Raw genomic sequence first — 13,461 nt, 5'->3', positions numbered from 1 at the left:
GCTGGCTCTGTGTTTAGAAAATGATGGTAATTTATTACAAAGAGACTTTTATTCTAGTATTTTTAGCTCACAGCGGAGTGTTTAATGAATCTCTGCTTGGGCTCATTGAATTTATGTTCTCCCCTTCCCCCACCCCATATTAACCATTAAGATACTACTATTCTTGATGCAGTTTTAAAGCCTGTGCTTGGTCTGCTAAATAGCAAGCTTATTCACAAAGGTGCTGTGCCCCAGTGCAAACAGGATTGGAAGGCTTTCTATAGAATCCAGTACAGGCTAAACATGAATGTAGACTCGTGACCAAAAAGACAGTGGAATGATTGAGCATAGCTGGTGAACTAAACCTGGTAGTTCAACCAAAATTCGTTACATCTCTTGGTTCGCCACTGGAAACGGTTTGTTCAGGGAAAGTAGACAGACTCTTGTAACTTGCTTCTGTTCTGTTTTTATGTGCCCAGAGGCTTAAGCCTTGGGGGCAGTAAGTGAAGACAAATGTCAGATCACAGAGTGGCTTAGGTTGGAAGGAATCTTAAAGATCAAGCTCCAACCCACCTGCTGAGAGCAGGGCTGCCCCCACCAGCTCAGGCTGTGCAGGGTCCCATCCAGCCTTCAGGGGCCAGGGGGGCATCCACAGCTTCTCTGGGTGATATGCATCACCACCTTCTGTGTGAAGAATTTCTTCCGAACATCTAACCTACATTTCCCCTCTTACTTTAAAGCAGTTCCCCACTTTTCCCATCACTATCAGACCATGTAACAAATCAGTTTCCCTCCTGCTTATAAGCTCCCTTTAAGTACTGGGAGGTTGCAGTGAGGTCTCCCTAGAGACTCCTCCAGGCTGAACAAGCTCAGCTTCCTTAACCTGTCTTAGGAGTGATTCTCCAGCCCTCTAAGCATCTTCATGGCCCTCCTGTGGACCTGCTCCCAGAGCTCTGTGTCCCTCCTGTACTGGGGGCCTCTGACTTGGATGCAGTATTCCAGGTGGGGCCTCACAAGGACGGAACAGAGGGGGACAGTCCCTTCCCTTACCCTGCTGCCACCCTCTGTTGAACTGTTGGCCTTTTGGGCTGCAAGTTCGCACTGCTGCTCATGTCTAGCTTTTCATCCACCAGGACCATCAAGTCCTTCTCTGCAGGACTTTCTCAGTAAGTTCTTCTCCCAGTCTGTATGCATATCTGGGGTTGCCCCAGCACAAGTACAACACATTGTACTTGGCCTTGTGGAACATCATTAGGTTCACGCAGGCCCACTTATCAAGCCCATGGCATCCCTTCCTTCTGTTGTGCCAACTACATCACTCAGCTTGGTGTCATCAACAAACTTGCTGAGAGTGCACTTGATTCCACTGTCTGTCATTGATAATGAAGCTGAAGAGTGCCAGTCCCAAGATGGACTGCTGAGGGCCACCACTTGTGCCCAGCCTCCACCCAGACAAAGAGCCATTGACAACAATACTGACATTCCTGGCACAGATCCTGATGTTCAGTTGGACTTGAACTGATGTATGTATGTTATGAAGTGGCTGAAGGCGTGTTAGATTTGCAGTGCTTAGTGAGTCTGAGTTTGTTCGTTATTACATGCTGCAGCAGCGCATGGCTTGCTAAGTCTGTCTCCAGACTCATCAATTGGCTTTTGAATGTGATAGGACAGAGGACAATAAGGCTTTTCCTTCTATACAAATGTCAGAAATATGTGGCTTGCTTTCTGCAATAGCAGTCTTTGCCCCGTGTCACTAAAGTGAGTATTTAAGAACAAGAAGGTTGGTGGGAAACCAAGTTTCTGTTCCTAAACCAAATTCTAAGTATGTTTTCAGTTTAGACATCAACTCTTTCCACTCCCTCAAAACAACAGGATCACAATCATAGAATGGCTTCGGTTGGAAGGGCCCTTAGATATCATCTAGTTCCAACTCCCTGCTATGGGCAGGGTTGCCACTTTTCAGTAGCTGCAGGGATAGGGCATCCACAGCTTCTGTGTTAGTAGTTCCAAAAGTGACTTGTGCAGCTTATAAAGGTTCTGAGACACTTGAAGAAAAAAAATCAGGTTCCAGCATTCAAGCCATGTTTTTTGAAAAATGTAGAAGTGAGCTGTTGGATCATTTGGAGCTGTAGGTTTACGTTTCTAGAACCTTCCTTGAGTCAAATAAGAAGTGGGTTTCCACTGTATGTGCTGCTCCTGGAATAAACCTGGCCGGGTTTGTTTAAATGTGAAACAACAACAAAGAAAAGAGCATCAGAGGGAGCTGGGTGTCAGATGCTTGATGCTTGCATGTATTAAGACTTGTTGCACAGCTAAAGGCAATCACGTGAACTTTTCTCCTTTAATTTCTGCTCAGTCAGCTCTTAAGAAGAGAACGCTGGCCACCAATTTGGGTGGTGCTTTCAAGTAGAGTCTCCCTTAATTGTTCATGTGCAATTACATTTACCAAGACTCAGAAGCTGCCTGACTTGGAGTTGCCTTTCTATTTATTTAGCTTTCCATGAAGGTGTTCACTCAGCTGGGGAAGCTTTTTGCACTAACACTGGAGATTCAAATTATTCTTAATGCTTGCCTCCTCCCCTTCTCAAGGTGAACTGATGAGCTCTTTTTTGCAGAACATAGAATAGTATGGGGACCACTCAAATATTTTTCTACCTTTCTATGGTATTTACTACTCCTGGGATTTCATAGTGGTTCTTCTCAGTTGCTAAATGCTAATTCAAGGGACAGCCACTGTGTACTTCAGCAAAGAGATGTGAAGAGCTGTATGTGAATATGCGATGACCAAGTCGAAATTACTCCTGTGTGGAGAGGACTGAAATGAGGGCAAAAGACTGCTGTGGCAGTTCAAGTGGAAAACAGGTTAATCATTTAGGGAGGAGATGAAATCATTAGAAACTGAGTTCTGAAGACAACATGAGTAACTCTAATGCAAGAAAACTTTAAAGCAAAACAAATGCTGACATACTAAATTTGATGGTACAAATAGTTCATAAGAAATTATCTGTGTATGAACATAAGGATATAGATTTCTACTGACTTAGGTAGAAATATTTAATGAAAACATATGCTGCTTATTACAAAATGAAAATACAGGAGAGCAGGCAGGAGACAGATGTAGCATGGTAGTGTTGTACAGATCAGGTATAGTAGGATGCACTTGTATGTCTAGCAGTGGGTCAGGACATGCTTGTGATAATGCTACATGCGCTAAATGAAGTCTTTAGTTAGCTTATAATTTCAAGTGCTGTGGAGTCTGTGAAGTGTACTCAGGCTGAGAGCAAAGGAGGAAAAAAAGTATAAAGTTCGATGAATGTTTTATCAAGGCTGTATGGGAGTTTTCTAAAAACACTTGTCTGCTCACATAGTTACTGCTGGCAGTTTGGCCTGAATTGACATGTCTTCAAGTGATTTAATTTATTTCAAGCAAAGCCAAAATATGGGAAAGCAGCAGGTGCAAAATAATGTACCTACTGTACAGGAAGACAAAGCGTGCAGGTTGTTGTAATTGATGGACTTTGGTCTGTTATATTTCATTTTCTCTATTCTTTTTTTTTTTTTTTTACAGGAAATAATGAAAAAAGTGTGCCACAACTCTTGATCAGTGACCTGAAGTTTGAGAAGAAGTCACTAGCTAAGCTCATGTTTTCTCCTGATCAAGAAAATCATCCATCAAAAGCACCGGTGAAGTATGGTGAATTGATCGTATTGGGGTAAGTGTTTATGTTTGCTGGGAGTGGGAATGAGGGTAGAATTTCAGGGCATACTTAATGCTGTTATCTGCAGGTTGCTGTGAGAGGTGATATGATCGTGCTACCTCTCACTTTCATACTGTGTCTTGAACTTCTTTCATATTTTATCAAGCAAGCATTGAAACGAATCCTTTCTACTTGTTGATCGTTGCTTTGAGATGGATCTAGACAGCATTCCTTGCTCTGCAGTCTTTGAGTCCATAAACTGTAGTTCTGTGGGCATGATTAAGTACTTTATTTATCTATTCTCGGATTTAAATACACGTAACTAATTGGAGATCTGTAACTTATTAGCGTTGTACTAATTAAGAAGGCTTTGTGTTTAGAATGAAATTTCATGTGAGTCTGCACCTTGTGAGAAGGTATACAGGAATATGGACTTCATTATTTTTCTGTCCTTTCTTTTATAGGTACAATGGGTCACTCCCAAATGGAGATAGAGGAAGAAGAAAAAGTAGATTTGCTTTATTTAAAAGGCCCAAAGCAAACGGGGTGAAACCTAGCACTGTGCATATTGCCTGTACCCCTCAAGCAGCAAAGGTAAACTTGATTAGCTAAGTGATAGCCCCACCAGGGCGATACAATGCTGGACCTTTTGCTTACCAGTGCAAATGAACTGATCGGTGATGTGTAGGATAGGAGGCTGCCTAGGCTGTAGTGACCATGCAGTGGTGGAGCTCACTCTCGTGAGGAACATCAGACTGGCAAAGAGTGTAAAATCAGGAGGCTTAATTTTAGGAAAGCCAAATTCTATTTCTTCAAGAAGTTAGTTAATAAAACTCTCTGGGAATCTGTTCTCAAGGTTAAGGGAGCAGAACAGACCTGTCAGATCTTGAAGCTTTCCTGTGTGCAGAAGAGCTCTCTATCACCAGGTGTAGGAAGACAGAAAAGGAACACCACAGACCGGCATGGCTGAACTGTGATGTGATCAAACTGGACAGCAAGAATAAAATGCACAAGCAGTGGATGCAGGGACAGGTAACATAGGAGGAGTATAGGGATACTGCTAGGTTCTATAGGTTTGGCGTCAGGAACACCAAAGCACAACTGGAACTGGACTTTGCTAGGGGTGCAACGAAGGATAAGAAAGGCTTGTATAGGTATGTCAATTAGAAAAGGAAAGTTCAGGAGGATATACCTTCCCTAGTGAGCAACTGAGGCCAGATTTTAACAATGGATAAGGAGGATAAGAGATTCAACAACACTTTTGTATCAGTCAACAGGGAACAGGCTCTGCAGCAGGGTCTGTTGTGACAGGACAAGGAGAAACAATTTCAAACTAGTAGAGGGGAGATACAGATTGGATTTAATGATGTAGTTTTTTACAGTAAGGATGGTGAGGCACTGACACCAGTTGTCTGGGGAAGTGGTGGTGTCCTGTCCCTGGAGACATTTGAGGTCAGATTGGGCAGGACTCTGAGCATCTGATGGAGGTGTAGGTGTCTCTGTTCATTGCAGGGTGTTGGACTAGATGACCTCTAAGAGTCCTTTCCACTTGAAAAGATTCTAGGCTTTGTGTGACTTAGTCTTGTTTCTCCTGGTGCTGATTCATGTTTATTCAAGGATTTTTGGTACCTGTCAGGGTTAGCAAGAAGTCATTCACAGTCTTTGCCATATCCAGAAAGAAAAATGATTATTTTTGAAATGTGAACATTCAAGGCACAATCTTGTCATGTAAAACCTTTTGTTTTGCTTTGTTTTCTTTCCAAATTTGCTACAGACATTTGTTGTAAACTTCCTGTGTTTGTACTCATTCATGCTTTAGGGCTAAGCTTGCTTTGTATGAGGCTGACTTTGAAATGGTCCTCAATCAAAGCTCTGCTTGTACTTCCTACTCAGTCCAGTGAGTAGAAGTTCCCTGAAGATGAGGATAGGTGGTTTGGCAGGGCACATTTTTTATGGCTGGTAACCAAGGTCAGAGTTGCCTTTAAGAAACAGTGAAGAAATGGCATAAGTCCTGAAGTTGAGTTGTACTTCATGTCAAAACTAATTCTATTATAGGCAAAGTATTACCATGAAATACTACTTTATTGTGGTGTTTCATGTGTATGTATTAGTTATGTTCATTAAGAAGTGGATCGCTTCCACTAATACCAGTGGAACTCAAGAATGCATAAACATTCTGATTATTTAGAGATATTCAGCATGTTCAAGATCAGGCCCCTTGAACAAATACAGTACATTTAACTATTTGATTCTGAAAATAATCCAATGCTTAGGAGTATTGATTCCTAGTTTAATACTCACCTTTGCTGATTGTTTATGGTCTTCAAATAATAAGTTCTATCTGGAAGCACTTCACAGAAGTTTGTTCAGATGGATTTAGTTTTGCTTATGAAGCACGGCATAATATCTAGGAGGAAAATCTAAACTAACTGAAACCTAGCTTACTTTGCTGTAACACATACTCTCTTACCTGTTTACTAGCACTGCTTGTAGCTTCTTTATCCATGTAGCTTATTAATCACCAGTGATTTTAGTATGAACTCAGAGCTCTTTTTTAGAATGAAGTCTTTAAGCTTTTGTTATCGCTTTGCTGTTGGGAAGTTAGGCTGAGAAGGCTATGAAGATGTTCAATTCAGTTTCAGCCTTTGCACTTAGTTCTGTGTGTCAAAGTCAGCTGTGCTTTAATATTAAGCATGACTAATAATCCATCTTGCTTACATTTATTTTGTGGCAGTGTGTGGTAGAGAGACCAGTTTGGTCTGTTGCTGAATCAATCCTACAGTTTTTTTTTTGAAGGCGAGGACTGGTTTTTGTCAAGTCTAACTACAGATGTGTCACTAATGAGCATCTGACTTAAGGTGCAGCAGAAAAGAGCCTGGTTATATTGTCTGCATTGCTGCTATATTTAGAAGATTTATTGTTCACTGGTTCAGTAATTTGCCTTTTTTTTTTCCACAGGCAATAAGCAATAAGGACCAACACAGCATATCTTACACCTTATCTCGGGCCCAGACAGTAGTAGTTGAATACACCCATGACAGCAACACAGATATGTTCCAGGTATGTGAATTAAATGATATCAAAATGTATTCTCCCCTGTGCTGGTTTATAATGAGACGTTCTCTCAATATGCTTTGCCTCTCAGATGTGAAATTCTGTTACTTGCTGCAGTTTATTCTTCAGAGATGTTCAATTCTGTTCATTCTGAAGGCCATCATGTGCACAAGGTGGTGCATCTCTTTTAGGTTTACTTGGTCAGAAGCAAAATCTGTTCTTGTGACTAAAGCACAGAATTATGGTTTTGTTGTTGATTGCCACTCTGCCAGTCACTTAACCTGTGTCTTGTCCCTCCTTTCAAAGAGTAAAGTGCAAAGTTCTCCAGAGCACTTGGAACTCTGCTTCCAGCATTCATGAATAGATTTGGGATCAACCAGTAGGAAGGTAGAAGAAATGCAGTGTAGAAATACAGGAAAAACTTTTAACACAACCCCAGAAACAAGTTTAAAGTGGTGGGAAATGTTGAGAGGGGGCCCACTTGTAATGTGCTATCAGTTTAGAATAACTTCATGGGAGTTTCCTGTGTGTATGAAATCGAACCACAAACACATTTGCAGCTGTGTTCACTCATATCTTATTATTTCCTGTTTTTCTCAAAAGGGTTTTGTTTCAGATTTTGTTTTGTTTTGTTTCTTCTGATTCCTGGACTGATAGCACATTGATTTTTTTTTTTTGTTGTACCTAATGTAAGGCAAGGAGTTCTGCTGTCACAGCATTTAACTGTGACGACATTGCAGAATCTGAGGAGGTGGGAGGTGTTGGTATGTGGCGAGGAAGCTGTACGCAACTGCAAATATCTGCAACGGCCAAAGAGCTGTAACCAACTAGCTGCAGCATTAGCTGTAGTTTGTGTAAGTGTTCTCTCTTCAGGCATGCTATGGCATGTATTCTGCTCTTAAATTGCCAGTGGTGATCCTTGTGTACTGATGGGTTATCCTAAGGAAAAAAAAAAGAGAAACACATTCTGACAAAGCAGTTTCAGTCTCATGAAAGTTCTCTGGCCTTCATCAAAAACCACCTCAGGCTCTTTGTCTCCTGCCTAGCAGTTAATCGGTCTTAATGTAACCAGCTATGTTTTAAGAGGCTTGAGAGCTCTGGAAGTGAGTGAAAGGTGGTACTGTGCAAGTGGGCTTGGAACCTGGCTGTGGGGATGTTTGAGGCTGGGATGTAACTCCTCTTTTGTAAAGAGGACAAGACAAAATAGCAGTCAAACGCATACAACTCTATTGAAATTGGTAAAAGTGTGAGAGACTGCAAACCTGTTTTTATTCCATACAACTAAAAAGAAGGCACAACTACTCTGCAGCCTGCTGTTTCTAAGGCCATCATCTTAGAAGAAATCAGGCTGCGGTCAGATGTTGTGTTCTATTAATATTAATGTAACATCACACTGCCCCAGCCACAAACATCTTGTACCTGGTCTTTCCTGACAGATGCGCTGCTTCTTAGTACCTCACTGGAGTTGCAGAGTCAGCTCATGTAATTGGTTCCAGTTTTCTTACATCTATACCTCTACCTAGCACGGCGTTGCTCAGAATACTCTGGGCATGCAAGGTGTGAATACCATTTTTCCATCTAACTGCTTTGTCCCAGCTGTTTAGCTGCAGCTGTTCCAGGTGACCTGAGTTTTAACTTCTCTGATGAGGAGACCTTCAATGGGAAGTTATCTCAGTATTACCTTAATTACATCTTTTTTCCCTCCTTCATTCAGTTGGCTGTACTTAACCTTTGGAATAACTTTGATCACGTGGAGGTGGAGTAAATCACCAGTTCAGATTAGGCTTCAGAAAACTAAACGTGGATCGGTGGGAGAAGGTGCTTCAAATCGGAGTGCCATGATTGTTTTTATCATTCCTAAATTGCTTTGAGCTTGAACATTACTAGATCCAAAGGCAAACTTCTAAACAGCTCTTTTTTTTTAATCTCTTTTTTCAGATTGGTAGATCAACAGAGAGCCCCATAGACTTTGTTGTGACAGATACAGTTCCTGGAAGTCAGAGTAATTCAGATACGCAGTCTGTGCAGAGCACTATATCAAGATTTGCCTGCAGAATCATATGTGAACGTAACCCCCCTTTTACAGCGAGAATATATGCTGCAGGATTTGACTCCTCAAAAAACATCTTTCTTGGGGTAAGGGAATTCTTTTTGTTCTCCCAGATCAATGCAGGCTCACTTTTGATCTAATTTGAGGCTCTACTTCAGCCAAATTAGACGTTCTCATTGCTGTTGTTTCTCTTAGGAGAAGGCTGCGAAGTGGAAGACATCAGATGGGCAAATGGATGGACTAACCACAAATGGAGTCCTTGTTATGCACCCTCGTAATGGATTTACAGAAGACTCCAAACCGGGGGTATGGAGAGAGATATCTGTGTGTGGGAATGTGTTCAGCCTCCGTGAAACCAGATCAGCTCAGCAGAGGGGAAAAATGGTAAGAGCAAAGGCCAGTGGTTTATGTAGCATGTTTAGGATGGGTACAGCCACAAGTGATACAGTTTGGGCCTAAACAGAAGCCAGAGTCTGCCTAATTCAGTGCATTTGTCACCTATGTAGTAAGCTGCACTGACTTATACCTCTTTCTCTGTTCACACATGAAAGGTTCTTGCTTGACCTGAAAAACTAAATTTGTCTCAGGAATAGTACTGAGGCACAGATCGAGACTACTCTCCCCAAATGAGCTGGCACTGTAGTGTACCCTTCTGCAAGATGTGATAACTGTGTTCATGTTTTAAAGAGCATTTCCCTTATTCTCCTTTTTGTGTTTACGCTTTGAAGCTTTCCTGTATTTCCCTTCTTAAAGAATAGAAAAGAATAACTATTTATTAACATGTGTCTATGTAGCTGGATATTCATTCCTTTGTTTGCATTTTTACCTTCTTCTTTGTTTCCAAAGCACTGGTAGTGACATTTTTAGGAGGTGATTAATTTTGGTATGACTTGGGGTCTCCTAACAAAAATAAATGTGCACGAATACTTTATTTAGTTAGAAATGCTGGCAGCTTATTTTTCTTGGGGAGAGCAGAGCCCACTGTAAAAGTACATGTGTGAATGAAACAGTCTAAAATACAATGGAAGACTCCATGTAATTTTTTTGTTGTATACCTTGATCTCTTAGGAAGTTATTTCAAAGACAAGGAAGGAACTGGCACTAGGTTCAGTGGAAAACTTGCATAGGGAACTCAGTAGTTGCTTGAAGCTTTATCTGGATCTTCCAGGTAAACTTGCATAATGAAAGTGCCTTGTTACTCTTCAAATAATGCTAGGTGGAACCTTTCTCTTCCTCTGTCCATCACAAGGTTGAAAATGAAACAAACCAGCTGCAGGATGGCTCTCTGATTGACCTGTGTGGAGCAACGTTGTTGTGGCGCACTGCAGAAGGGCTTTCGCGCACTCCTACTGTCAAGCACCTGGAGGCATTGAGACAGGAGATCAATGCGGCAAGGCCCCAGTGTCCAGTGGGCTTTAATACCTTGGCGTTTCCCAGCATGAAGAGAAAAGATGTTGTAGACGAAAAGCAGCCTTGGGTGTACCTGAACTGTGGCCATGTCCACGGCTATCACAACTGGGGAAACAAGGAGGAGAGAGACGGCAAGGATCGAGAGTGTCCCATGTGCCGCTCGGTCGGCCCCTATGTGCCTCTGTGGCTTGGATGTGAAGCGGGATTTTATGTGGATGCGGGACCTCCAACTCACGCGTTCAGCCCATGCGGACACGTGTGCTCAGAAAAGACAACTGCTTATTGGTCCCAAATCCCTCTCCCTCATGGTACTCACACTTTTCATGCAGCCTGTCCGTTCTGTGCGCATCAGCTGGCTGGTGAGCAAGGTTACATCAGACTCATTTTCCAAGGACCTCTTGACTAACACATGTGTATAACCGAGGACTGCAGTAAACTGATAAGCTAAGCGATTCTGATTTTTAAATCAACTGTTTTTCATATTCTCTGGGCTTTGCTGGTTTGCGTTAAGATGAAGAATTTTGTTTGTTTTTGTTATGACAGCTAAATCTCTCTCTGTTGAGAAAGGTCTGCAAATGGAAGGAACAGGGGTAAGAGAGAAGTCCTGCTTGTTTAGTTAATGACTGCTTCTTGTAGAGGTGAGGGAAGTATTGCGGATTGAATTTAAATGCCTTTCGTTTAATGGTTTTGAATCACATGCCCCCACAGTATTTGAAATTTGTTTCCATTCTTTTTGTATATGGAGGGTAAATCGTTCAAAGAGCAGTAGTTTACAGCTTGGATGCAAACATTGTAAAATATAACGTGTATATTAACTCTTTTCTATTTATCTTTATTATTGAAAATGCATAGAATGTGTAGAGTAGCATGGTCATAGTGAGTTACATCCTGCAATTGGATGTGTAGAACAGTTCTGGGTGGTGAAGGAGGTGAGATGGAACTGGTAGAAAAAGTCTTTTTTAATCTGCAGTACTGAGTTCTTAGAATAGTTAAAATACTTCTTGAACAAAGCTAATGCAAATTCTGATGGCGTCAAGATGTGCTTTAACCATGTGAAAGGTAGCTAAGAAGGACTTCTTAAAATGTCTTTTTGGTAGGACTGTACTTAAGATCTGGTTATGAGGAAAATATTTACCAGACTCTTTGAATATGCAACTTAGTCTAGATTAAGGATTTTCTTTTTTTTTTTCCTCCCTTCATGCTAACACATCTTTATTTAGCATTAGTGACATTTCTGAGGGGTTTTTCCAATGTTAACCTTTAACAAACCTGAAAGATCAGGTTGGTTTTGTTCCTTGCTGTTTAGGGAGGTGATGTGGGGAGCAGTTTGTGAGTGGGCCACAGTCTCCTCTTGAGAAAGGCTTTGTCAGTCACATCATCTGCCTTTTGTCTGGCTCCTTGCAGTTGTGCATGCAGGAGCCACCAGCATTGTGTGCTTGCTTATATGCTGCTCTGAGGAGCTGGGTGCAGGTACTCATCTAGGCCACACGTGGAACAAAAGAGAAGCCTGGTACCTGCTGGATGTGTGCTGCATCCTGGCATCTTCATGCACTTGACCCACTTGGCAATCTGTTAGGGAAGAGCTTGTGCTGGGACTGGCCTTGTAGACTTCAGTGTGGGAAGGCTGCAAAAGATCTGTTTGCACTGTGCTGGGTTCTTGGTTGCGGTCTCTGCGCTCTCCTTACCCTAACCCTCATTTCCATTCTGTATTCGCCAGGAAAGGCCAGTGCATTACATCCAGCTTTGCTGCTAACCCACCTTGTTTAATGGCAAATACACAAACTGACTTTTTTTTTTTGAGGCCAACCTTGTGTTGTTTGTTTTTTTGTTCATACGTACTGTATAATTGATGGTAGCAAATCTCCATACTTTATACCTTGCTTTAATTTTCCCTTTCAAAGCTGTTTCTAAACTTTTGGGTTTAAAAAGAGCTGTATGTTGCTTAGATGTCATGAAATATTTGCTTTCGACTGTCAATTGTTTCTTCATTTTGAAAAAGAAATGATATATATTGTTTGGTTCACTCAGGAAATGCATGTGTCAGGAAACCTGTATTATATAAGTTCAGTTAGTTGTCATGTACAAGTAACTGCTGTTACTCCCTTCTCATAGAAATATAACTGATTTTTGACATTCTCCAGATTATATGCATTAAGTAATGAAGCTTATGCAGCAAGAAACCCCCCTGTATTGTAGTTGTTCTAATCATTTTATTCAAACTATGTTATTCTGTAGTTTAATTTTTATTTGCAAATTAATTTATTCAAACTATGTGAGTAAACACTTTTCAAAAATAGAGATTCTGGGATTATCTGTTGCTTTGTTTCCAAGGAATGGGGACGGTGCCCAGAGATGACTTCGATTGTGTTCTGCATGCGAAGGTTAATAATAATAACTGAAGAGTTTAAACGTTCTTCATAGATTGGCTTCATTCAGATGTCACCTTTCAGCGTGCTTTATATTTAACCCTACATTAGCAAAGGGAAGATCGAAAGTCAGGTAAATGATCTCTGAGTGACTTGAAATTAACAAAATGCAAGCAAAAATGCCAACCGAGTGGCTGGACTCATAGAAAACATAAGGAGCTTTTGACTTCGTTGCCCTCAAATTGGATTGGACACAAAGTGGACGCATCTTATCTGATCACGGTCTTGATGTTGAAGGCAGGGGTGAGAAAAGTCAGAGAAGGAAATAACGAAAGCTACTAAATGAGGATGAGTAATACTGAGGCAAATTGTGAAAACAGGTTGAGAATTGGACTGCAAGTACCTGCAAGCAGCACACTCACCCCACGTTGGTGGTACAGCGTGGAGCCAACAGTGCTGTTGCAACTGGGAATGCAAATATCCGACTGCAGAGCAGAAGAAGCAGCAGCAGCTTGTATGTCCATGCCCACTGCACAACCATTATTGAGCCCTCTACCCTGTTAAGATGATACTTTATCTTCTGGTTACAATTCTAGCCTATTCCCCCTTTGAAAAAGAAACTCTATGGACTAATGTGTAATTGCTGAAGAACTGGCTATTTCTCTGGGCATCATTATGTTAACCCCTCAAAGCCCTACGCTCTGCTGCACGCTACCTGCTGGTGTTATGTTTTTCTTGACCCAAGATGGGCTTGTTTAATCTTGTTTTTTAAATGGGCCCTCAAAAGCCTGAGACATGGAAATCCCACTGTCAGAAGTAGGACAGCAGCAGTTGAGTTAGGCTGAGGAACAATTTCCATAAGCCATGTAAGCTAACTGAAAGTAGTGGCTTTGACTGTGGTTCT

The 13,461-nt window shown here is 41.5% G+C and overlaps 1 protein-coding gene across 3 annotated transcripts in view; it reads left to right on the top strand.

The window, feature by feature from the left end:
• Positions 1–12,489, top strand: part of PELI1 (pellino E3 ubiquitin protein ligase 1) — a 40,309-nt gene extending 27,820 nt beyond the window's left edge. For all 3 annotated transcript variants that reach the window (XM_072333009.1, XM_072333008.1, XM_072333007.1), the window contains 6 exons: positions 3,548–3,692; positions 4,142–4,271; positions 6,636–6,737; positions 8,670–8,867; positions 8,977–9,165; positions 10,031–12,489. In XM_072333009.1, the coding sequence (XP_072189110.1) occupies positions 3,622–3,692; positions 4,142–4,271; positions 6,636–6,737; positions 8,670–8,867; positions 8,977–9,165; positions 10,031–10,597 (1,257 nt within the window). In that variant the 5' untranslated portion in view covers positions 3,548–3,621 and the 3' untranslated portion in view covers positions 10,598–12,489. The remainder of the gene's footprint in view (positions 1–3,547; positions 3,693–4,141; positions 4,272–6,635; positions 6,738–8,669; positions 8,868–8,976; positions 9,166–10,030) is intronic.
• Positions 12,490–13,461: the final 972 nt, after the last annotated feature.

This window comes from Excalfactoria chinensis, chromosome 3 (genome assembly GCF_039878825.1).
Source record: "Excalfactoria chinensis isolate bCotChi1 chromosome 3, bCotChi1.hap2, whole genome shotgun sequence".
NCBI lineage: Eukaryota > Metazoa > Chordata > Aves > Galliformes > Phasianidae > Excalfactoria > Excalfactoria chinensis.
This window is presented reverse-complemented; position numbering and strand designations above follow the sequence as displayed.